At 43.7% G+C, this 25,026-nt stretch overlaps 1 protein-coding gene and 1 non-coding gene across 3 annotated transcripts; both read right to left on the bottom strand.

Moving 5' to 3' along the window:
- Positions 1 to 1,282: 1,282 nt before the first annotated feature.
- Elac1 (elaC ribonuclease Z 1) lies at positions 1,283 to 20,002 on the bottom strand. 2 transcript variants are annotated; one of them, XR_009058300.1, is made up of 5 exons: positions 19,747 to 20,002; positions 13,614 to 13,778; positions 7,942 to 8,406; positions 4,966 to 5,510; positions 1,283 to 4,376 (listed from the first exon to the last, which is right to left on the bottom strand). XR_009058300.1 is itself a non-coding variant. In XM_057788837.1 (4 exons), the coding sequence occupies exons 2-4, from the start codon at positions 13,768 to 13,770 to the stop codon at positions 5,044 to 5,046; spliced, it is 1,089 nt and encodes a 362-aa protein (XP_057644820.1). In that variant the 5' UTR covers positions 13,771 to 13,778; positions 19,747 to 20,001; the 3' UTR covers positions 1,283 to 5,043. The 2 variants fall into 2 exon arrangements, 1 of the variants encoding a protein (XP_057644820.1); XM_057788837.1 differs by having other exon boundaries at positions 1,283 to 5,510; positions 19,747 to 20,001.
- A 1,519-nt stretch (positions 20,003 to 21,521) lies between these two features.
- LOC130887092 (U6 spliceosomal RNA) lies at positions 21,522 to 21,628 on the bottom strand. Its single transcript, XR_009058327.1, has one exon. It is a non-coding gene; the product is annotated as a U6 spliceosomal RNA (small nuclear RNA).
- Between the last annotated feature and the right edge of the window lie 3,398 nt (positions 21,629 to 25,026).

Here is a 25,026-nt window from a genome sequence, read left to right as displayed (position 1 = left end):
TGTCTGAACAGCCCTGGCAGCTACGGAGATTTATACTGCTGAAAAACCTGATCCCTCGCTCTTCCCTTACACTTTTTTTTTTCCCCGTGGGTGAATTTAATCTTTGTACCTGCCATGTCTGCTGAGTATATAATTAGCAGGCTGACATCTGAGCAGGGCTTTTCAGCTAGCTTTATTTAAGGGTAGAATTTTTTTTTTTTTTTTTTTTTTTTTTTGCTTTGGGTAAACTTAGGCACCCCAACTTCCTTATTAATCAGGATAATAAGGACAGCCTTATCCAACCCTCAGAATGCATCAAGAACACAGAAATATCTGAATCTAGGTGTCAATTAGAGTCACCTTGTCCTTTAGATGTGACTGAAAATGGCTCTGTACAAGTCTGAGTCTCCTAGGCTTCTGGTCATTTCTTGGAGGCGGTTCTGTGGTCACCTCTGACTACAGCGTCTGGAACCGTTCCCCATGAGGGGTTGTCCGCTGTCTGCCTGCTGCTGTCCCCCTTCCCACAGGAGACTGTCATAGGATTCAGGCCTTGTTCTCCATTAGTGCTGTTTAGCACACAGCACAGAAAGACTCCTCTAATCATGGACCTCGCAGACCTCCATGTTTAGGACTAAGCAGGAACTCACTTCCGGGCAACAAGGCCAGTAATAAAAAACATCATTCAAGGTAACCTGTATCAGCATCAGGTCACAGCTTCTCTTAATTGGCTCAGAATAAACTATTTTCTTATTTCCTTTAGAAAAAAAAAGTTGAATAAAGCAGGGCAGGGGTGGCGCACACCTTTAATCTCAGCACTCGGGAGGCAGAGGCTGGCAGGTCTCTGTGAGTTCAAGGTCAGCCTGGTCTACAAAGCAAGTTCTTGGAGAGCTAGAGAAACCTTGTCTTGAAAAAACATAAAAAAAAGTTGAAGAAGGTTCCCACGCCATTTTCTACACGTGTAAATCTCCAGACTACTGCCCAAGGCTCAACCTCCCTGCTCCTTTCTTGCTTTGCTCCAACACCCTTACACAGCCAAAGCTGGTACCCAACTTAAGTAGAGAAAATCTTTCTCTAAACTTTTCCCCCACTCTAGGGTTTTGCCTGCATATCTTAAAACACCAAACTAAAGTTTCAGAATATTATTTGTAAGGATTTGCCCACTAACACCAAGCAAGAGTTCTGTTCCTCCTCCTCCGTGTCGGAGACTTGGTTTGTGCATTGTGTTTAACACGGATCAGGGGGAAAAATCCATCGGATAACACAGTGCTAAACACTAACAAAGTAAGAGGACAAGAACACTTGATCCAGTCAACACTATTTATTGGGTGCCTATGATGTTCTCGGCACTGAGTTGGTCAGTCATAAAGGGGAACAGAAGCAGACAGAGCTCTGCCCTTGTGTGGCTTACAGAGCTGGTGTGAGAGAAACATCACATACAGAGGCGAAGCGAAGCTTTGAGTGACAAGCGCGGCAAGATGGGGTAGGCGCTGGGAAAAACACACACACCACCTAGCGGGAGCTGGGCAGGCCAAGTCCATGAGGCTGCAGAGCTGTGGCCTGCAGGTTCTCTAGGTTGATTTGGGGTCGGCAACGACATTTCAGGTGAAGGAAGCAGGCCACAGGAAGGCTCTGGAACACCAGAAGCCTTGGTGGAGGACGGAGAGGAGGCCCACATGGCTGGGGCTGCAAACTTGAGTAGCACTGAGAAGTGAGATTAAGTTAGAGAGAGATGAGTGAACCAGACCACTACGAAGTTTCACGTTAGGGAGAGATGGCAAAACTTTACATTTTGGGGGAAAAACCACTCTAGCTACAGTACAGATGACAAACAGGAACATTACAAGGACTGGAGCTGAACTGTCAGCTCTGGAGTACCGTGTGGGGACGGCTAATTATTCAGAGAAGTGGTTTATCCCTATGGGTGCTGTGATTCAATGCTATACTAAATGGATATATACATACAAACAGCCACAACATCCTTCGTACCGGTGACTCAAAAGTCACCAACAAAAGTGGTCTTTGCTCCCCAGACTTCCTGCCCCTCTGCCACGGCGGCTTTCTCTACTTAGAAAGTTATTAGCATATACTAATTATACAAAACAGTGTATTTATCACATTTTCATAATTCTTATACTTTTAACCATTTATATTCCCTCCCCTACCCCCTTGTTTTTCTTCAGGGAGGTGGTCAAGTGGGGGCACTGGGAATCAAACCCAATACCTTATTCAGGCTAACCACTTTCTACCCAAGCTATATTTGCAGACACTTTTCTTGCTTTTTAAAACATGATATCCTTAAATGGTTGTTTTTCACTTTTGTACACTGAAGAAAGAGAAGAAAAATCACACACTATAAACTCATAGCACTTCCTTAAACTTAGCTCTTCTCTGTCAAGAGAGAATACTCAAAGTCACAACCAGTGCTTCCTTTTAATATCCCCCTAAAAGAACAAAATAAACAAAAACTCCATGTATTTGGGCTTTGGGATGTAGCTCCGTTTGTAGGGTATTTGCTTTGCAGACACCAAGTCCTGGGTTTGATCCCCAGTACCACACAAGCCTGGTATGATGGCATCTGACTGTTACCCCTGCATTCTCAAGGTGGAAGCAGGAACATCAGAAGCTCAAGGTCATCCTTGGCTACATAGCAAGTTCAAGGTTAGCCTGGGCTACATAAGACCCCATCTCAAAGGAAAAAAAAAGAAAGAGAAAGATGGGATGGCAATGCTCCCACTGATTACTTCCTTAGTTCATCAGCCCTCAAATCTGCCAGTAAGGACAGATCTCGTACACTTCACTATGAACACACACCTCTGTAAGATGAAAGAGTCACCCCTGTCTATCTGTGACAAACACACTGAAGGATTTATATTTCACTAATAAAGGGAAAAGTAGCAAAATTTAAAGCTGGCATCAGAATATACATAAAATAAGAGTTTAATTATATGTATTAACTTAAAGGCATAATAATGATATCTGCACTAGGTGGCAAAAATCTTCTTTCCTTTTTATACTACAGAATCAAACCCAGTGCCTCAGACATTCTATGCAAGTGTTCTAACTACCAAGCTACACTCGCAGCCTAAAAATTACAAACCTTAGTAAAGAAATATTCAAAACATTATGATCAGATTACAAATTCATACTTAATAACGCCAGCTCTCAAGCAGGAGGACACAGTGAGACTTGTTTAAAAAGGAGAGAGAAGACAGGAAGAGGGTGGGACTTGAGAGAGGGTTTTTAAATTGATGGAGTTGTATTTTCAATAGACTAATAAAACAGGCCACTCCTGTGTGGGCTTAGGAACATGAATGAATATGAAAATACATGTTATAAGTCAGATGTATTTCTGTCCTTTTTCTTTCTTTCTTTTCTTTTTAAATTTTTTTTAGATTAAAGTCTTACTATGTAAGCCAGGCTCTCCTGGATTTTGATTCTCCTGCCTTACCCTCACAAATGCAAACGAAACAGGCTTGTGCCACCATACCCAACAGAGAGATCAACTAGAAAGAAGGAATGACTTGGAGATACATAAAGACCCCATGTCAGCTTTATTTCTACTAACAGAAAACAATCTCAGTGCTCCAAGACACAACTCTAAAATGAAATAAAATCACTAAGCTCACACTTTCAGAGACCACTTGATGCTACAGAAAATGCTCATGAGAAGAGTAGTTAAAGACTTGTCTGTTAGCCAGCGCTTTATTTTGAAGCCCTACAGTCAGTGTTTCTCTACATCACTCAGCTACTTGCCCCTTTATGGCTTTCATTATTTTTATTCTGCCAAAAATAATGCCTCAGAGTTTCTTACAGAGGATTTTTTGATAATAACTCCTAGTTTTTATTTGTCCAATAAAATATCTTTATTTAAGAAAATAGTGGAGGGAGACCAGCCTTCACGTAAAAATATGCATGAATAAACTATGCACATACGCAAACATATGTATAAGAATCTATAAAATATCTCTATATATATACCCTCAATTTAAGCACTTAGAAAAAAGACGGCCTTTTTCTCCGAGGCTAGTCCAGCACTCATGTCTTCCAGAGTCACCTAGGCAGCTCAGTGATGCAGCGGCAGGGTCCACTCTGACTCCTGACTTCGTCCATGGATCCTCCTGCACATTCAGCTCACAGCCCAGCTCCAGGGCCGCTGGCCCGGAAGGAGATCCTCTCCCTGGGTGGGGGATTTGTGGATACTTCTCCCCACAGTTACAAGCTTCACTCGATGACTCATTTTTTTCCAATAATACTTGATGTGGTATTCTCATTCGATCATACTCATCCTTTATCATCTATTCGGAGATTCAGCTTGTCTATTAAATCAATCCATTACATCACCAATTTTGGCAAAGTATATTCACATTGGGAGTAAAGTTTTGTGTCTCTGAACAGGCCTAGAATATCAAGGTAATTGTTATGCAGAACTGTGCATAACACACAGCATTCCTGACCCCCACTAACTGAGCTACCGTGGAGCCACCATCTTCCTCAGTCACTGCGACAACCCAGGACCATGTGTTGAAAGAAACTGGGATGTTGAATAAAATGTTAAGCTAAACGCTAGTCCCAGCTGCTCTGACTATTCCAGTGAACTCCCACCATGTTACCATCAATATGGCCTCTACGTTTATTTCCATGTTAGGACAAATTCTATACAAACTGACAAAATATTTTGTAGTCAAGAGGACCCAGTCCTAGACACTTTGCCAATAATGGCAGTTAAGCTGGGCAGAGCTAACTCCAACACTGCGTGGAGTACTGGCTTCTATCTGTGGTGAGAGAGCAATACCCCTGAAAAATCTATGACTTTATCCCATCTGCACTTTAAGAAGGATGCTGGGTATTTTTTATCATTTAAAAATGATTTATTGTTCCCTCTCACTACTGAGTCAGCTCAGCAATCCAGCTCCATCTTAAGGATTATTAGGGACAAAATAATTTTAAGGAAAAAAATCCAAAACATAAAGAAAAAAAATCACTCACGACCAACAATAAAAGCCTGCAGTGCAGGTCTGGGAACCAGCCACAGCACGTCCATGTCTGCCTTCCAGAGCACCGCTCTCATTTCTTGATGGGAATGCCAATCACCATAAAGTCTTCCGCCAGCGTCACTTCTTGGAGATCTAACACTGACTCAGCTTGCCTTTTCAGCTCTGCAATTCCATCTGTCTCTCCTTCTCTAGCCAAAGCAATCGGTTTGTACCGCTGGCTGAAGTGAGTCAGGACCAGCCTCTTTGCACGGCACAGCTTCGCAAATGTCGCTGCCATCTGGGGTGTGCTGTGGCCATGCTCTTTTGCTTTGTCCATCTGAGAATCATCCAGAGTTGCCTCGTGGATCAACAGGTCTGCTTCAAAGCACAGCTTCACTCCTCCATCACCCACAACCCCGCAACAGTCACCCAATATGCAGATTTTTCTTCCAACCATAGGCTTTTTTAAGACATCTTGGGGAGAAATTGTAACTCCATTATCCAAAACAACTGAAATTCCATTTTTCAGCTTCCCATAGGCAGGACCTGGGGGCACACCTGATGATGCAGAAACAGATAACATTACATCAAGGACATGGAATTATGATTTGTAAAGAAACAACTTTAACAGCACAGCAAACAGCAAATAGCAAAAGCATCCAGGGGTCTTAACTCAGCAGTTAAGAGCATTTGTTGTCCTTCCAAAGGACCTGAAATCAATTCCTAGCACCCACATGACAGTTCACAAATATCTGTACCTTCAGTACCAGGGCCTCTGAGGATGACAGACAGGTATATGGTACATACATAATGCACACAAAACATCCATACACATAAAATTTAAAAGTTAAAGACATCTGATCATTTCCAAAACTGCAAGAGAGGCTTTCCTACAACTGGGATATTTAAACATTTTAAAAGTTCAGTGTTGCTATTAACAATGGCTTTACGCTTTTCCTAGCACACGTGTGAGCTGACTTTTAAGCTCTAAAGTATCACTTAGGCCTTACTATACTTGAGATACCAGCTTTGATTTTCTGCTTTGCATGAGAATAACAGTTTGGGGATCCTTTATTTACTACAACATCAAAGAGTACATCTAAATAATCATATAGTCAATATCTCCAGTCAGAATGAGTATCTACAAACAGACTAACTGAATAAGAGACCTGGTAGAAAGGACTACTGGGTCCTAAGTTTGAGCCAGGGGCCTTAGCAGCCAAGCCTAATGACCTCAGCTTGTTTCCTGAGACCCACACGGTGGAAGGAGAGAATCGACTCCCAAAAGTTATCCTCTGACCCCTGCCTGCACACCACGGCAAACACACATGCACATACACACACCAAGCAAAACCACAAAAAATAAGGTAATGGGGTATTTCAGGCAATCATACATGGTTAATCTTCTTGGTAGATGATAGTAGTTCCAGATTTCAAGCTTCAGTGTTATTTAATATAGACTAACACAGAGGATAACACTTGCAAATATATGGTCAATATTTCCAACAGTGATGTTTAAAGTTTCCAAATATAACTATTTACACAGAATTTACATGACAAGAATACCTCTGACTGCATCACTTTCCTTGTTATCTAGTATATTATTTCAGTTGGGGAAGGTAACTAAAATTTAGATGAATCACTATTGTTCTTTCAACAGGAATATCCATGTCATGCCAGGTGTAGTGGTATGGCTGGGCACAGGGTGGACCTGACCTCCACTTCTTGTGCATCATGGCCTCACATGGAGAAAAGACAACTTCTTCAAGGCCCTTCTCCCGTCTTTGTGTATTTCCTTCCCACTATGGTGACTATAGTATATGTAGAACGAGTTAAGGTGCAGTGTCCTGAATGTCAAATTAATTCAGTCAGGATGGAATAAGTAGGCAAGGTAGACAGAAAGGAAGTCTTGAGGTAGTTGGCTGCTGTTGAAAAGGCCCATGGCAAAAATCCTTGCACTAAAGATGGCACTGAAGGGCCAAGGAGATGCCTCAGTAGGTAAAGTGCATGGAGGACCTGAGCTCAGATCCCAGCACCCATGTAAAAGCCAGCTGCAACCTTAGCACCAGGGTCTCGCTGGGTAGCCAATCTAGGCAAAATAATGAGCTCTAGGTGCAATGAGAGAGCCTGCATCAAAAAGGTGGACAGTAATTGAGAACTCTTCATGTTGACCTCTGACCTCTGCATGCACATGCATGGATGAGAGCACACACACACACAGCTCACACACCTCACACAAAGATGTCATCAAAAACATACCTGAGGACTGTGCACACTTCCAATTCCAAACAATCTTGAGGCAGAGGCTGGAGGATCATGAGTTTGAATTTGAGCTATATAGTGAGTTGTAGGCCAGGCTGGGCTACAGAGTGAAAATCCTGTATCAAACAAGAATAAAAATAGAAACAGATTTAAAAAACGAAAATACAACTTCAAAAATAAAACATAAAGATTTCAAGTGTAGGTTAGTGGCAGAGCACATGGGCTTGAACCCTAGCACGACCAAAATAAAACAAAAAGGAAATAAAGATAAATCATGGACTTACCAGCCCAATTCAAGCCACCTTGCCAACCAAGTCAGAGCTGGGCCTGGTCATACAGGCTGTATCCCAGCTTCTCAGAATGATCTCACATTCAAAGCCACCATGAGCAACTTAGTGAAACCCTGGCTCAGGTAAAAAATAATAAACAAGTTGGAGATAGAGCTCAGTGCTTGTTTAGGTTGTGTCTTAGATTCAATCCCCAATGCAGCAAAAAAGGAAGAAAAAAGAATGTGAATCCAGGAAACTAACGAGAAAAGATTCATATATATTAAATATTCTAGTTTTGTTCTGAATAGTATCTTTAGACACCAAAGATTTTCCTTAATAAGCAAATTTTGGGCAAAGGAAGTGAGTGCTTACTGTGACCACACAGGAAAGAGGCTACCCTGGCACTCCCAGTGGCTTCCGGTAAGACAGCTCAGATAAAGAAGGAAAGGCATACTTACCGAGGTCTTTCAGCTTCTGTGCATTGAGTTTACCTGCACGTTTCTTTTCCACAATTGAAAAACCAAAGGATGGAATTCTGTGAAAGAGACGAAATGCTTTTACAACAAACTGCTCGTCATCAACCAGACAGTAGGAGTTTTCTTCTGTGTCTAACAAGATAGTTCGTCCCTGTCCTTTGGGAGGGCCGTCTGCTTCGTTCACATGTGAAAATCCTTTTAGTTCTTCCACAGGACACTGATCAGCTGTAGGCACTATCTCATGGACCACATAAGGAAAAACCAGCTCTGTGTGGGAGAGCTCCATGGTTCTCCAGATGAAGTCCCGAAGCCCTACAGGGCCGTAGATCTCAATAGGCTGCCGTGTGACCACAGAGCCACTCTGCAGGCTGATAGTGCAGAGAAGGCCCGGGAGGCCGAAGAAGTGGTCCCCATGAAGATGTGTGATGAAGATCTTGGTAATTCTCCCTTTTGATTGAGACAGAGAAAAGTATTAGGATAATTTTCAAAAATAAAAACCAAAACAAAACTATTTGACTCAACATCCCCAGCCCTTAGTGTGATGCTGGATGTTAGCCTTGTGCACACAGAGCAGTTGCTCTGCCACTGCGCTGCCACTAAGGAACACCCTCAGTTCCACAGACAAAGCAGTTTAAAACAAGCCTAAGAACTTACGTAAAAAGCAGTAAGCTGAAACTGGACGTCCGTATGTTACTATCCACTTACTCATTCCTTTCATTTTGCTGCGTGACTCCAGAAAAAAAGAGAGATAGGTTTTATTATGCTCTATGGTCTTGTTAGTTGGTGTATGTTTTCTGTACGTTTGTGGGGTGTGCATGTGGTGTTGTGTGTGTAGTATGTGCACATGAATAGGTAGCTATACATGCACGTAGAGATCAGAGGAGGTGTTTGGGTGACTTCTTCTACTGCTCCCTACTTTCATCTTAAGACAGGCTCTCTTACAAACCAGAAGCTCACCATTTTGACCAGGCTGGATGATCAGTGAGTTCCCAGGCTCTGCTTCCCTGACTACCCACTAATGCTGGGGTTAAAGGCACCAGACATGCCCAGCTCTTTACACAGATGTGGGGATTTGAACTCAGGACCTCGAGCTGGACAGCAAGCACTCTTACCCTTGAGACATCTACCCAGCACTACTTGGTTGCTTTCTGAGACAAGATCTCACTCTGGCCGGGCGGTGGTGGCGCACGCCTTTAATCCCAGCACTTGGGAGGCAGAGGCAGGCGGATCTCTGTGAGTTCGAGACCAGCCTGGTCTACAAGAGCTAGTTCCAGGACAGGCTCCAAAACCACAGAGAAACCCTGTCTCGAAAAACCAAAAAAAAAAAAAAAAAAGATCTCACTCTGTAGCCAATGCTAACCTGGAACTCACCATGTAATGCAGGCAGCCTTAAACTTGTGGCAATTCTCCTGCCTTAGCCTCCCAAGTGATAGAATTATAGGTGTAAACTACCAGGCCCAGTTCCACCAGATGGTTTAAACAGGATATTATTTTTTTTCTATGAAAATATTCAAATTATAATGCTTTACAGCTTTCCAAGTGTTTTCCTACATATCCTCATTTTCCAAAGTGAAATATAAAAGTTCATCAAGAGGTCTGGAGAGATGGCTCAGAGGTAAGGAGCACTGACTGCCCTTTCAGAGGTCCTGAGTTCAATTCTCAGTAACCACATTGTGGCTCACACCATCTATAATGAGATCTGTTGCCCTCTTCTGGTGTGCAAACATACATGGAGGCAGAATGTTGTATATGAAATAAATAAATAAATCTCAAAAACAAAACACTTGTAGGTCAACTGTTCACTTTAGAAAAAAAAACATTCATCAAGATAACTAGGCCTCAAGTGTCAAAGTATCTTTCAGCTACACTGTCCGCTGTCAGTCCTCTGAGACGTACTGACAGACAAGTGGAATTTTCTACGGTTCTAACTGACTGCATCAGGCCTAACCCCAAAACTGCCTTTTAAGGTCTCCTTCCTGGATAGGGTCACCAATGAAGACTGAACTATGTGTCCCAGTGAGGATGTGGAGGAAGGACAAAGAGGACAAGGCCTGAGGAAGAAAGAAGAAGGAGGAAGAGTACGGTAACTAGAAAAGGAACAGGTGAGAGAAGAGGCGGGCCATGAACACCAAATGCCAGGCTGCAGACTGAAGGCAGATCTCTGATCATACTACACGAGCACATGGGCCCAGCTCCTGTTTCCAGTCTGAATCTACACAACAGCTTTGTCAGTGCACACTGGCTTAGTCATAACTTGATTTAGCTAATGGTAAACTGAATTTACTGCTGGTAAATGGCAGGATGCCACATCAGCATTTTCTGAGATGTACCATGGGCATTTTGAAAGTAACAATCACAAACAGCATATTTCCAGTAGAACAGGCTCAAGGGCCACCTATCTGAAGTATGTGATACCATAAAAGTACAGGAGCAGTTTATTGATACCATAAAAGAACAGGAACAGTTTATCACACTGTGATTTGTTCTGACAGCAAATGCTCTCAAAGCAAGACTTCCCAGAAGGACTACGCCTAGGCTGCCTAGGCTGCAGTGGCCTAGAACAATAGCTGGCTCAGAGCTATTTTGTATGGTGCTGGGGCTTGAATCTAGGGTGCCACACACATACTTAGCGAGTGCTCACTGAGCTATACTCCTGGGCCCCTTTTAGCCTTCATATTTTACCGCTTTTTTTTTTTTAAAAAAAAAAACTTCAAATGAAAGGATAGTCCTTAAATTTCCCATTTTCCCTTTCCAGGCTGTCTCTTAATATGACCCAAGGACTCTAGAAACAAAAGAACTACAGCAGTTACCGAATCCAGATCCCATGTTGGCCTCAAAACTGCCAACATCAGGCTTTCTAGGTCTTCTCACTATCTATTGCAAAACAAAGTCAACACTGAACACAAAACAGCCTGGGAACCCAGAACAAGCGCGGCAAACAAAGTAAGAGAAAAACTGCTTCCCACAGTTATCAGTTTCAAGGCCAGGCATTTCATTTTCGGGAAATGTGATTTCTGAGAGACAAGGAATGGCAACCACAGTTATCAAAGGTATGAGGAAGCGGACAGATGAAGAGTGAAGATCACACCCGATTCCCTTCCCCTAAGCAGAAGGAAGTGGGGGGAACGCTGCCCACAGAGAGGCAGAACACTGCGCATCCTTAGGTGAGCATGGCGGTGCAATTAGATCTGCTGTTCTACAATATGTGATAAATACACTGCTCAGCTAAAAACATCAAAAGTAGTTAATGTCGAGTAAAGTGCGGCTCCAATTAGTCAAATTACACATACTTCTATACATATGGACACCATCACCACATCTGTATTTGTAGAATGTTCCTGTGGGAGCTAGGAACGTAGGTACTGTGGGAGAGTGTTTGTCTATCATTCATGAAGTCCTGAGTTCACTCCCCAGTACCACAGGAAAAAAACAAGGCAGGAGGGTTGATAGTCAAAGTCATGGGCTACATAACAAGCTCAAAGCCTCGTGATTACATGAAACCCTGCCTCCAAGAAAAGAGAGAGAGGTTTTTGGGGGTGTCTATGTGAGGAAGACTTGGGCTTTTCTTTTCTTATTTACATACACCTTTTAGTTTTGTTTTATTTGAATTTCTTCATTAAAAATATGTGTTCAAAAATGTTATAATTAAGAAGTTTTGTTCCTTTGAAACAAGGTCTCATGTAGCTCAGGCTTTACAAAAACAGAGGATAACCATGAACTCCTAATCTTCCTGCTTCTACCTAAGTACCGGGCTAACAGGAATGTGCTACTAGAGCAGCCTCAACAACATGGTTTTCTTCCTTCCCTTCCTCCCTTCAGCTCCAGCTCACACACACACACACACACACACACACACACACACACACACACACACTAGCCAGACCTGGTACCACAAGCCTACTGTTCCAACTACTGGGAAAGTTGAATCAGGAAGACCACAAGTTCAAGGCCTTCCCGACTACTGAGTGAATTCAAGGACAGTCAATGGGTAACAGCAAATTCTTACCTCAAAATAAAAAGTACTAGGATATGGCTCAGTGGTAGAGCACTCAATTGCCAGTTCTCTCTCTCTCTCTCTCTTTCTCTCTCTCTCTCTCTCTCTCTCTCTCTCTCTCTCTCTCTCTCTCTCTCTCTCACACACACACACACACACACACATATAAATATATAATTAATTTTTTTAGTTTGGGGCTGAATCCAGGGCCTTGCAAATGGACCCATGAACAATGTTATCACTTGTATCGTTGTGCTGTTGTAATGCTTTTAGGAATCACCTAGTACTCATTTCTTCTGCTCTATTGGTTTTGGTTTCAATAATGGGGACTGGAACACGGTGGTACACATACTAAGCATACATTCTACCATAATTAGTCCTTCCTTTTTCATGCTGCATGTATTTAAAAACACCTCCCTTTTTTTCCTGTATCTACATGATTGATGGCTGCTGGTTCCTGGACACTAGAAGTACGTTTCTTTGAAGACCAAGTGCACACTCTCTGATGACCTGTGGCAACTATGATTTATCAAGACCTCAAGAGTAGGACCCTAAATGTCCACCTGTTCACCATGAACAGGAACCTGTTATGCATTTACCAAGCACACAAGTGTCAATAAACCTACCTAACTCCACATCAATGTGCAAACACAAAAACTACTTAAATAGCATAGTTCCAGACACTAATGATGCTAAGAAGTTAATAAAGTCTATAAAATAAAGGAATGACTGGAGTAGGAGGAAGGTACTTAACCCAGGAGGTTCAGGAAACCCTGAGGAAATAGCCTTTGAGAAGAGATTTAAATGTTGAAAACCTGATAATTGATGAGATATTAGAAATTATTTTTAAAGATTTAAATGATGAGATGGAAGCAGCCACGGAAGGTATGAATTACTTAATATATATAATTCCTTTAATTTTTTTCTGAGACAAGGGCTCACTGTGTAGCTCAGGCTATCCTCTCTACCTCCTGAGTTCTAGGATTCCAAGCAAGTGCCACACACCTGGTTTATAGCATTTCTTTTAGGCAGTTCGTATCCCTGTTCGGATTAAGCCCTCTGCTCTGCTAAGGTCAAACCAGAGATACAACTGGGCCTAACACCCAGGTCTGCTGTTTCCAGGCTGAGAGCTTTCACCACTGGAATCCTCTGCTCCAGGTGCTGGTCTGGGCTCTCTACTCCATTCCCTCAAGCTGGACTTCCATTCTCCCCAGGCCAGGGAGTTTTCCTCTCTCGGTAATTCATAGATAAACTTGTCTGAGATGGCTACCATGAGAGCAAGGGAGCATCCTCGTCTGTCCATCGACTGCCTGCCTGCCCTTTGCATTCTCCCATAATGCTATCTCCTGCAGGAGACCAGTTTGGCCACAAGCCCTCTGTTAGGGCAGGGTTCATCTGCTACAACTCTTGTGTCTCTCACTATCCTGCATGCTCATTAATCTTCTCTCAACACTTGCAGGATGAGTGAGAAGCAAGTAAAGGCATATATGACATTCAGCAGGCACTGCTGGATGCCGGATGCTCTTCCAAGTCTTGCCAGACAGAGCCCTAGCTCTTAAGTGGATGTTACTTCAGGGCTGTTACACAACAAGAGGTTCCCTGAGAGCCAAGACATGAAACACAACCAAAGACAATCCAACAAAGCTGGGTGCACACTAACCTGCTTTAAGTTGGCTTTTCATAAGCTGAGTCTGTGTTCCCTCCCCACAGTCAAAGAGCCAGCACTCGCCCTCACACCGAAGAACCACAGCGGAGGCACCCCGGGTTGGGGATGGATATGCTGCTCCTGTCCCAAGAAAGGTCACATCCATAGACATCTTTCAACCTGCAACAGAAATATTACCTGGGGGTTATTTTTAAAAAATTACTGCACCAAAACACATTCCTCTGAGATTTGTTGACTGATTGACTGATTTTGGTGCGGGAACTGAACCTAGATCTCCACACTGGCTGAACATGAGTTCTCCGTGGAGCTATCCCTTCGACCCCTATTCATTCTCTGGCTAAAATGATTTGTTTGGTGGTTTAAGATGGTGCAGGTACTCTAACACTGAGCTATACCCCCAGTTCTGATTATATCGTAACTGGTTGAAACTACAAGCCATCAAACCTTATACAGCTGCAGGCACATGTGCACATGCATGTGCGCACACACACAAAGCATTAAAGTTAAGCCACTTGCCACTACATCTGACAAACTGAGTATGACCCCTGGAATCCACATGGTGGAGGGAACCTGTTCCTAGTTGTCCTCTTACCTCCACACTCCCTCTATACACAAATCAATCAATCAATCAATATATATATATATATATATATTTTTTTTTTTTTTGGTTTTTCGAGACAGGGTTTCTCTGTGGTTTTTTGTTTTGTTTTGTTTTGTTTTTTTGTTTTTTTTTTTGTTTTTCGAGACAGGGTTTCTCTGTGGTTTTGGAGCCTGTCCTGGAACTAGCTCTGTAGACCAGGCTGGTCTCGAACTCACAGAGATCCGCCTGCCTCTGCCTCCCGAGTGCTGGGATTAAAGGCGTGCGCCACCACCGCCCGGCCCAATATATATATTTTAAAAACCTATAGTTGAAGGGTCGGGACTTAGTTCAATGGTAGAGCTCTTGCCTGGCACGTACTGGGCTCTGGGCTTGGTACTTGGCACTCTAAGTAAAGCACTGTAGTTGAATTCCAACCCTATGATAATCTCAAAAAGACAAACTACAGAGGTAGTAAAGCGATGGGGGTTTGCTGGTGACAGCAGTAAAAGGATTAATAGGGGACGCGCATTTCTAAAGAAACAAAACCATTCTACATGACGCAATCAAGTCAGCAATGCTGTTATATCGGAAATGGGGATGTAACTGGGATACAGTATGTATAAAGCTCTGGATTTGACTCCAGTACCACATATACAGACAAAGAAATATTGTTATGTATCAGTGCATACACTACACAACACAAAAATTCAAATAACATTTGTTAAAAATTGACTATACTGGCTCATGAACTTACCAGACTCATGTTAGTACAGAAGTGTGGAGTAGAGGGTGAGAAGGCGCCATACTTGTACTAGTTCATGTTTTTTAAGTCCTAATAAAACTTGAATCTGGCTAAGGTTCTGAACAAGGGATAGTATTTGATCATGCTCACCGAGTGGCGGCCATGGAGACCAGCCCTTTCCCGGGAAGGTCGAGGACACCTGCAGATTTTTCGCAGCAGTGCATATGGTGTCCTTCCCTCAAGGGCAGAGTTCATGGTTGGTTTAGAGCACACCTTTGCCTTCTCCTCCAAGTCCCGAGGCTCAAGCACAGGGCCTGGTGCACAGAGGAGCTGCCGGAAGTGTGCCTCTAGCCGGGACTCTAGCTACTCTTCTCAGTGATCTGCGACCCAGCGGATGTAGATTTCTGCCCGCTCCTGGCACCATTCTCACTAGATCTAGGCACTGTGCCACTTCTGATCTCTGTCTGTGATGGGATGTGTCATACACAATATATGAGGGCTAACTGAAACTTATGAATGACCAGTTCCAAATGAGTTGGATATGCTTTAAAATTAGGAGGGTGCTGGGGATATATAGTTCAATAGGTGAGCCTTTGCCTCATGTGGAAGAAGCTCTGGTTCCAGCCCCAGCACTGGGGTGGGGGTGGGGGAGCAGAAGAATATGTAACTTGGGAAGTAGAAAAATCTTTCCTGCACAGACAAGAAGCTCTGAAATCTAAAAACAATGTTACAGCATTTTGTAACATCCGTGTATCAAAAACTCAGTCAAATGACAGGAAAAAGGTAAAACATCCACAAAATCTCAGGCTAAGGCAAATCTAAGAAGCAGCAGAAAGATTTTGTAAGGGTTAGATGACCAGGATGCCTGCTGCTAGACAGTACCTTCTAAATATGACCGGGAAGCAACACACGTGAAGTCTCAACAGCATGGCTGCCTAGGCATGGGCTGCAAATGATAATACCAGTCCATGTGACCACCTGGATGGTGGAAATTTCAAAAGGTCCCACCCCTAGAGGAAGAGCTACAATCAACGGGTGCTTAGGGAGGGAGAATCAGTTTTTTTCCAGGGACCAGTCAGTCACATGTCAGGTTATCTGCTGTGTCCACCCAGCCAGTCACATGACAGGTTATCTGCTGTGTCCTGCATGGATCCAGGGACAGACGTGACTGTGGTGGCAAGGGAACGAAGAAAGCACAAATATACACACACATACACAGACAGCTGGAGTTGGATGGACTGGGCTATCTGATGGACCAACCCAACATCCCAGAAGCTCAGCACTTTTGTTCTAGAGAGTTGAACAGAAAGGACTACTGCACATAGCTGAATAAGGAGGCAGGGCCACTATTAAACAGGAAGGCAAGGCTAGCTAATGTCAGCAGGAGCAGTCTCTGAATGGGAGCAGGTGAGGTGCTAAGGTGGACACCTTCTGCACACATTGTCAACACTCCCCAGGCAGGCTTTGCCACCCCTCTGAGTGGGACCCTGGGTGGGAAGGCATATGCTTTGCCTTTTTCCCATGGGTCTGGGTCTGAGGCTGGGGTCCATGACATGGCTGTGTACATGTCAACAGCACACATTCACTCAGTTCACTCAGGGCTTCCTCCACTCCCTTGTTATCCAATCCCAGCTGGTCAGCCCTAAACATATGCACACATGAGCAACACTAAATGGATTCAGTAGGTCATCTCTCTCTCTCTCTCTCTCTCTCTCTCTATATATATATATATATATATATATATATATATATATATATATATATATATATATATATATCTGTGTGGAACAGTAGAAACTAAGGAAGAGGTTTGAAAGTGGTTATCTACACCCAAGCATTAAGGTTACTGTTAGCATCCCTTCCATGAGTTACTCTGCATTTTTGCCTCTAAGACCAAGCTCACCTTTTGACAACTAAGTAATTTAGTGTCTGCAGGCTTACTGCACCCCTTCCTTGTTGCACTGCACTTTTCAGGAAGTGGAGGGATAATGTAGAAAGCTAATTTAAACGCAGAAGGAAGAACAGGGTGCTAACTGTTGCTGGCGTTCATGTTGTTTGCCACTGAGAAACTGAGAGACAGAACTGATGGAAGGAAGAGTTTCTTTACAGTTCTGTCCAGAACCGTGGAAAGAGAAGTTCCAATGTGTCTCCTCCTTACCAAGAACAGTGCTAGAGTTTATAGAAAAAGATGAATCAAAAGCCAAATGATATGTACATGTGAATTTAGCTGAGTCCAAATTATCAAAACTAAGAGTCTCCATTCAGGGCTCTCGGGGATGGGCATTTTCACGCCCAAGCAGTGTTTCCTAATCTCCTATCTGCGGCTCCTATCCCTATTTTACATAATCAGTTTGCAATCCCTAACAAAGAATGGATCTAGACAAGGGGTTGGAAAACGAAAAGCACATCATAATTACTCAGGGAGCTGTAAAACACCCATGATTAGGGCCCATCCCAGAACAATTAACCAGGAAATTCTCTAAGGCACTTGATAAGCATTGTTTTTAAGAGGGTAGAGGGGTTGTTCCCCAGAATTCTAATACCGAATCACGCTTAGAAGTATTTAGTGAAGCAGGCTAGGTGGTGCACACCTGTGATCCAAGCACTCAGACAGTGGAGCTAAGAGGATCTGGGAGACCAAAACCCCCAGCTTCAGCTACATAGCAACTTTAAGGTCAGACTGAGCTACAAGAGATACTTTCAAACCAGCCCAGGAAACAAACAAGAATGCCTTGGTAGAAAACTGTAGCTCAAGGATCATAGCCTGAAATCATCAGTCAACATTAAAAATGTGGTTTATTAAAAAAAATATTCAGGTGGGGCATGGTGGCACATGCCTTTAATACCAGTTCTCAGAAGAGAGGCAGGCAGCTCTCTCTCTAAATGGTCTACATAGCAAGCTCTAGGCCATCTAAGGCTACACAGTAAGGACTTATCTCAAAACAACAAAAACAAACCCAAGTTGAACCTTTTCAGAGGCTAGAGAAATATCTCAGCCAAGTAAAGTACCAGACACACAGCATGAGGTCTGCGTACAGATCCCCAGCACCCACATAAAAACCTTGGCCTGGCAAGGGTGTCTGTAACCGCAGGGCTGGGGACGCAGACAAGCACATCCCTGGAACTCACTGGCCAGCCAGTCTAGACAGCCTATGAGTGAAAGACCTTAGCCTACCTCAAAAGACTAAGGTAGAGAGTGATCTGGAAGACATGTAACATTGACTTCTGGCCTCCACATGCACTGGCACACACGTGTGTAAACATGTGTGTGCACACATCAACACAAATTCCAACTGGGTGTGTTGGTGAACACCTCGGACCCTACCATGACGAGAGGCTTAAGTAGAGGGATTTAGAGTTTGAGGTCAATCTGGCCTAGAGAAACCCTATCTTGAGACAAAAACAAAGAAAAGGAGAGATCTGAAACACACACAGAATTAGACATGTCAGTTCAATACATTGTCACAGAGTATTCATGGAGCTTCAAATTCTCCTGGGCAACCTGGATTCCTCTCCAACCCAGCTGGGTAGGAGGGGCTTCCAAGAGGACGGACACAGTGTTAGAAATGCCTCCTTTTCTGCTGTTAACGTCTACAGATGATCACTGGCAAGATCCATTATTTCATTAGGGGTTGCCACAAGGTGAGTAGCCCTTAGTTGTTCCTTACTCAATTATCTGCTTACCCTGAGGTGCGCTTTACATATTAAAGATCCATGAAGAGAGGCAAGATCTTATCTAAGTCTTGATGGTGCAGTATGAAATGAACGGTAGGCCTCCATGAGGTTTTCTTGCCAAAATAGAACCAGAACCAGAAAAGGCTAAATACCACTTTACTAAGGAAATCCTGTATATGACAATATGCAGGTGGTAGGAAAATACATAGGACACACGGCATGGTTTTTCAGCTAGTACAATACAGGGAAAAAAGAAGAGAGGGGAGGATTAGGAGAGCGAAAGAGATGGGAGAAATCTCTGTAATAATGTGCAGCTTGTTTGGCTCCTGATTTGGATAAACTGGCAAGGGAAGAGACAAGAGGGGAAATGTAAACACTAATTGGATAATAGATGATAGTATGAAATGCTAACTAGATAGATGATAACTTTATGTTCAAAAACATAAATGCTTATCGACAAGCATTTAGCAGATGGAATGGGTACATTTCAGAATGGCTTTAAAACAACCGTGGGAAAGTGGGTAATGGGTGAAACAAGCTTGATCATGAATTGGGATTTTTTTTTCCCCATGTATGCTTGAAAATTTCTCCAGTACAAAGTTTAAAATTAGACTCAATAATCAAAACCCTCCCAGCAGGTAAGGTGGCAAACAGCAATTATTTAAGCAATGGTGGTTTGGTGACATGCATCTCTCTAGGTTATTAGGAATTAAATGCTAGCAAACCACATTTGGTCCCTGTCTTCTTGGACAAAAAGCAGCTGCTGGCTTTCCCAAGACTGTCATCCACGTTCGAGAGCATGCGTAGTAATTTCAGCCTTGACAATGCTGTCACTTGTCACTGCGGGCCTGGCTGCAGATCACAATCTCTGCTCACCGTGGGGCCTCCCACAGTCCCTGGGTTACTAGCGGAGCCCAGCCGCTCCTCAGTTTCCAGGAAGGCAGTGTCAAGGCCTGGGGTGCAGGAGGGTGATGACGCCGCCCATCATTCTGGAGATGAAGGAGCTGTGTGGGCCTGAGAGTGAGTGGCCAGGCCTGTGGCCAGCTCCGGGCACCACTCGGCGCGTCCTCGCCGTCTGGCGCTCCCGGGACCTCTGCGCCCGCCCCCCTCGGGCGTCCTGCCCCACTCACCCTCTCTCCGAGGCCCGCCGGAGGCGAGGGAGGCGCAGGCCGGCTCCGAGGCCCAGCGGTGCACGAGCAGAGACGCGCGGCCGGAAGTGCGCCGCCCCGCGGTCCGCCGCTGTCGCTCTAGGCGCGTGGGAGGTGCGCGGGAGGTCCGCGCTCGGTGGACCCCGCCCGCTCGCCCGCTCGGCCTGGCTGCGGAGCCTGCGGAGGGTCGCGGGTCCCCACCTTCCAAGTGCGGTCGCTACTACGACGCGTGTCAGCTGGAGCTGCTGACCCTAAAGGGAAAACGTTTACTCTTCCGCGTTTGGTTTGATTTTCATGCCCTGTTTTCCCAGACAACAATGTTTCTCCTGATTTTTTTTTTTTTTTTTTTTTTTTTGTGGTGGGGTATGTTTACATGGAACAAATTGGATTATAATGATTTTTTTCATGTAAAGTAAAATGGTTAAATTAAAGTTGACAGATACCTTTTACTGGATCAAACAAAATAGAAAATCTTTAGCAGACTTGTACATGCCACCATATTTGTGTTAAAAGTTTGTGTTTTCAGAACAAAAGGACCAGATGCCAATGAAGACAAGTGGCCCAGGTGACCCAGCCTCTCAGGATGCCTCTCTTGCAGTTTCCTCAAAATTCTGGATCCGAAACAACTTCCAAGTGTCGAGCTGAGATGGTCCAGCCTTATGTAGGACTCCACCCAAGACTCCAGAATCTTACACAGAGAACGGACAACAAAAGATACAGCTAGCTCTCCCAGGATTTGACCATTATCACAATTTTCTCAGGGTCCCCTGAAGATGCTATCACCCCCAGACAACAGGAAGCAATCTACAGAACATGATGCCCACATTCCCAAGAGGTGGGGTAGGTGATTTTTGGTCCTTCAATGCATTGTGGATGCTTATCATTATTTATGGGGGCTGATTGTTGGTCATGGTCAGGAAAAAAGCTAAACAAAGGAGATAAGAGTCAGGGATTTCTTTCTGAAGGGAAAAGGGGGAGGGATATACTACAGAAATGATGCAATAAAAGGGTTGATTACTTTTGAACAACCACTAGACTCAAATATTTTGCATTGGTATGGATTTCAGTATATTGATATAAATTTAAGGTTATTTTTGTTAATACACACATATATGTGTTTAAGGTATGGTGCCTATGCAGCTCATTTTAAAATGTAATGTAATGTAAATTTCTAGTTCTTTTTTTTTTTTTTTTTTTTTGATTTTTCGAGACAGGGTTTCTCTGTAGCTTTTTTGGTGCCTGTCCTGGAACTAGCTCTTGTAGACCAGGCTGGCCTCGAACTCACAGAGATCCGCCTGCCTCTGCCTCCCGAGTGCTGGGATTAAAGGCGTGCGCCACCACCGCCCGGCTAAATTTCTAGTTCTTGAAAGCTATTTAGGATAATAAAGACAGGTTAGTAGTTAGTCATCTATAACAGTCAAACTTGTTAGGTGTCTTTTCAAGATCAAACAGAGATATATTTTAACTAGATAGGTGGTCTTTAAACACTTCGGAGACCTACAGAATATGGCATTTAAAACAGAAGAGGAGTGAATGGAGAGGACTGAGTCGGATTTTTTCTTGGGCTGCCAACTCACAAGTACCGACACAGAGGCTCAATTATGAAAACTCAGCCTTAGCCTTGATTTATAACTCTTATAACTTAGCCCGGTTTTATTAATCTATATTTACCATTTGTTTTTTTACCTTTAATTTTGTATGTCCAACTCCCTCCTCTTCTCTTTCTCTTTAGAAAGGACCAGGTCTCTTATGGGTATAAAAATATTAAATACTTCATGGATTTGCATATCATCCTTATGCAGGAACCATGCTAGTCTTCTCTGTATTGTTCCAATTTTAGTATATGTGCTGCCAAAGTGAGCATGCTTAATAACTTTTTTAAAAAAATTATGAGTATGTGTAACATGAGACCTGCTTGTTGGGGTTTATGTCCTGATCAGTTCCCACAGCCGGTAAGCCCCCAAAGAAAATCACACATAGGTCTACATAAGTTATAGACTGATTGGCCCATTAGCTCAGGCTTCGTATTAGCTCTTATAACTTATATTAACCCATTATTCTTATCTATGCTAGCGACATGGTTCAGTACCTTTTCCAGTGGGGCAGATCACATCCTGCTTCTTCGGTGTCTGGACAGGACTGGGAAGGAAGCTTCCTTCTTCCCAGAATACTCCTGTTCTCATTTCCCCACCTCTACTTCCTGTCTGGTTGTCCTGCCTATACTTCCTGCCTGGCTACTGGCCAATCAGCGTTTATTTAAAACATAATTGACAGAATATAGACAATTCTCCTGCACCAGGTACGGGTGTTTTATTTGCATGAATGCCTGTGTACCACTTACATGCAGTGCCTTGGTGGCTAGAAGGGGGCATCAGATCCTCTGCAACTGGAGTTACAGAGAGCTCTGAGCTACCATGTAGGTCCTGGGAACTGAACCCAGCTCTTCTGGAATGACAACCAGTGATCTTAACTGCTGAGCCATCTCTCTAGCCCCTCTTAATAACCTCTTAAGATATAACCTGAAAGCCACCAAAAAGGAACACATATCTAACACTAACACAGCAATGGCAGCTCTCCCTTGAGCCCACTTGACATTTGAGTATGTTATACACTCTTTCTGATCAGCTCTTTCTCTTAGCCCTCATCTCATGCTTAAAACCTGTATTAAAATCCTCTCTTTCTCTCTGTCTCTCTGTCTATCTCTTTCTTTCTCTCTCTCTCCCCCTCCTTCCCTCCCTCCCTCCCTTCCTCCCTTCCTTTCCTTCCTTTTTTTCTTTTTGAGACAGGATTTTTCTATATAGCCCTGGCTATTCTAGAATGTGCTATGTAAACCAAGCTGGCTGAGAATTCACAGAGATCTACCTACCTCTGCCTTCTGAGTTTTGAGATTAAAGGTGTACACCATCATACCCATACTGTATTAAAGTATCTAATAAAATCTCCAATTCTGCTTCATACTGATGGGTTCTTAAATTCTTTTCTGTTTTTTTTTTAATATTTATTTATTTATTATGTATACAATATTCTTTCTGTGTGTATGCCTGAAGGCCAGAAGAGGGCACCAGACCTCATTACAGATGGTTGTGAGCCACCATGTGGTTGCTGGGAATTGAAGTCAGGACCTTTGGAAGAGCAGGCAATGCTCTTAACTGCTGAGCCATCTCTCCAGTCCCTTAAATTCTTTTCTGCATTAAAGCCATAACTCTCTGCTTGGCCTGAGTTGAGGCTCCTAACAGATTATGGGAACTCTTCAGGCTTCTAACGGAAACAACATAGAGCTCAGCTCCGCCATCTAACTTCTGACAATGTCCAGCATCCCCTTTGGGCCTTGGATTGTCTTCTAAGGATAGGGGAGCTACTCTACAAGCCGGGAAGAGGACCCTCACCAGAAACCAACCAAGATGATTTAGCTTCAGCCTTTAAACTATGAGAAATCAAATTTCTATCGTTTAATCATTCATCTCTGGTATTTTGCTATGACAACCCTGTAAAACCAAGGCAGACAAGTAATATAAGTCTGCTTGTAATAGAATATTTGCTTATTGAGTGTTTACATATGATAATTGTTTTAAGACTTATTTTCATTAACTCCTTGTCATAATGAAGTAGAGGGTAGCTGAACCTTCTCATCTACAGTATTTTTTTGGTATTGTCATTAAATTTTAAGGGCCTAATTAAGAGCATGTTTGCAGACTGGCCGAGGTTATTTCATGGTATAGGCTAAAGTTGGGACACTAAATCTGGGGAAAATGGTATGTATTCAGAATGCAGAAATTCTAATTACCTCATCAATCGTTTCCATCATTTTAGTATTTCTTATCAGCAAACACATTTCCAGAATCATCTCTTGTGCTAGCCTTGGTCTTCCAAGAAACACGCAAGATAAAATTAAACATGCAAGTAACAGCCGGGCGGTGGTGGCGCACGCCTTTAATCCCAGCACTTGGGAGGCAGAGGCAGGCGGATCTCTGTGAGTTCGAGACCAGCCTGGTCTACAAGAGCTAGTGCCAGGACAGGCTCCAAAACCACAGAGAAACCCTGTCTCGAAAAACCAAAAAAAAAAAAAAAAAAAAAAAATTAAACATGCAAGTAACATATTAGGAGAAATGTTTGTTCAAAGTGGGGAGGGAGCCAGCAAGGCTGTGAGAGCCTTCAAAACATGAAGGAGATGTGATCCAACGTGAAGGAGACAGGTAGGGAAGACAGGTTTCAATAAGAAAGCACATTAGGTGGAAAAACAGTTTTGTTCTGCAAGACCACTGGGAAGGGAGGCCATGAACTGATATTGCCCTCTAGAAGAAAGAGCCGGTCCTCGACTCCCAGGAAAGGGCCTGCCGTCCAAACGCTGCGTGCTGCTGTAAGTTGTTGGCTGAGAGAGTCCAAAGGTAGCCCATCTTCCAAGTTCAAAGGGAACACGATTTCAAAGTGTAGCGCTTGTGGCTCATAATCCGGCCTGATGAAAGCATTCTCGTGGTTGCCACACCCAAGTCTCCAGATAGACAGTGCAAGAATTGAAACTGATCCTGAGGGCTGCGCCATCGCTTGCTCGGGGGTGAAGGGAAATGCACACACACACCAGAGGTCAGGAGACTGCCCTGCGAGTGCTATGGGAGAAACTCGGGTGTTTTTTGAAAAACATGAAAGAAAAAAAGCCCGGTTTTCATAGCATTCTTACTCAAGAGGGGAGAGACAAAGACATAAAATAAGTATTATCACTGTATCAGATAGCGGAGAAAATTAGAGAGGGGTTCTGGGGAGTCTCAGCTGCAGTTATTAGAGGGTGAGTCAGAGAAAGTCTTTGTGAAGTGATGTGGGCGAAAACCGAAGGAGGTGCAGATGCTGTGAACTCAGAAGTTCCAGGCAGAAGGTGCAGGGAGCGCGGAGGCCGCTCTGGAGATCCAACATCATGCCTGCAACCCACTCTCAGTCATTCACAAAATAACCTTTCTGTGTACAGAGCGACAGAGGAGGAGGAGAGAAGGAACGACGAGGCCAAATGTAAACAAATGTGCCCCTGGGGCAAGGCTGGCAGTCCTTGGCGTTCTTTCTGCACCTGCTCTGTCACTTGGACTTAACCATTTTCCTGCGCCCCCCTCCCGGCCAAGACAAATAGAAAAGCCAGAAGAAATTACCTGTAGGCATGCATATGGGATTATGAGAATTTAAATTTGGCCTTTAATTAGCAGCGGAAGGATCTCTGAGCGTGGGATGGGTGTGAGGGCCTGGATGGGGGGAGCCAAGACAGCAGCAAAGACTGGCGCT

Source organism: Chionomys nivalis, chromosome 14 (assembly GCF_950005125.1).
Source record: "Chionomys nivalis chromosome 14, mChiNiv1.1, whole genome shotgun sequence".
NCBI classification, from domain to species: Eukaryota; Metazoa; Chordata; class Mammalia; order Rodentia; family Cricetidae; genus Chionomys; species Chionomys nivalis.
Note: the sequence above shows the minus strand (reverse complement) of the source record. Positions and strands in the feature narration are given on the sequence as shown.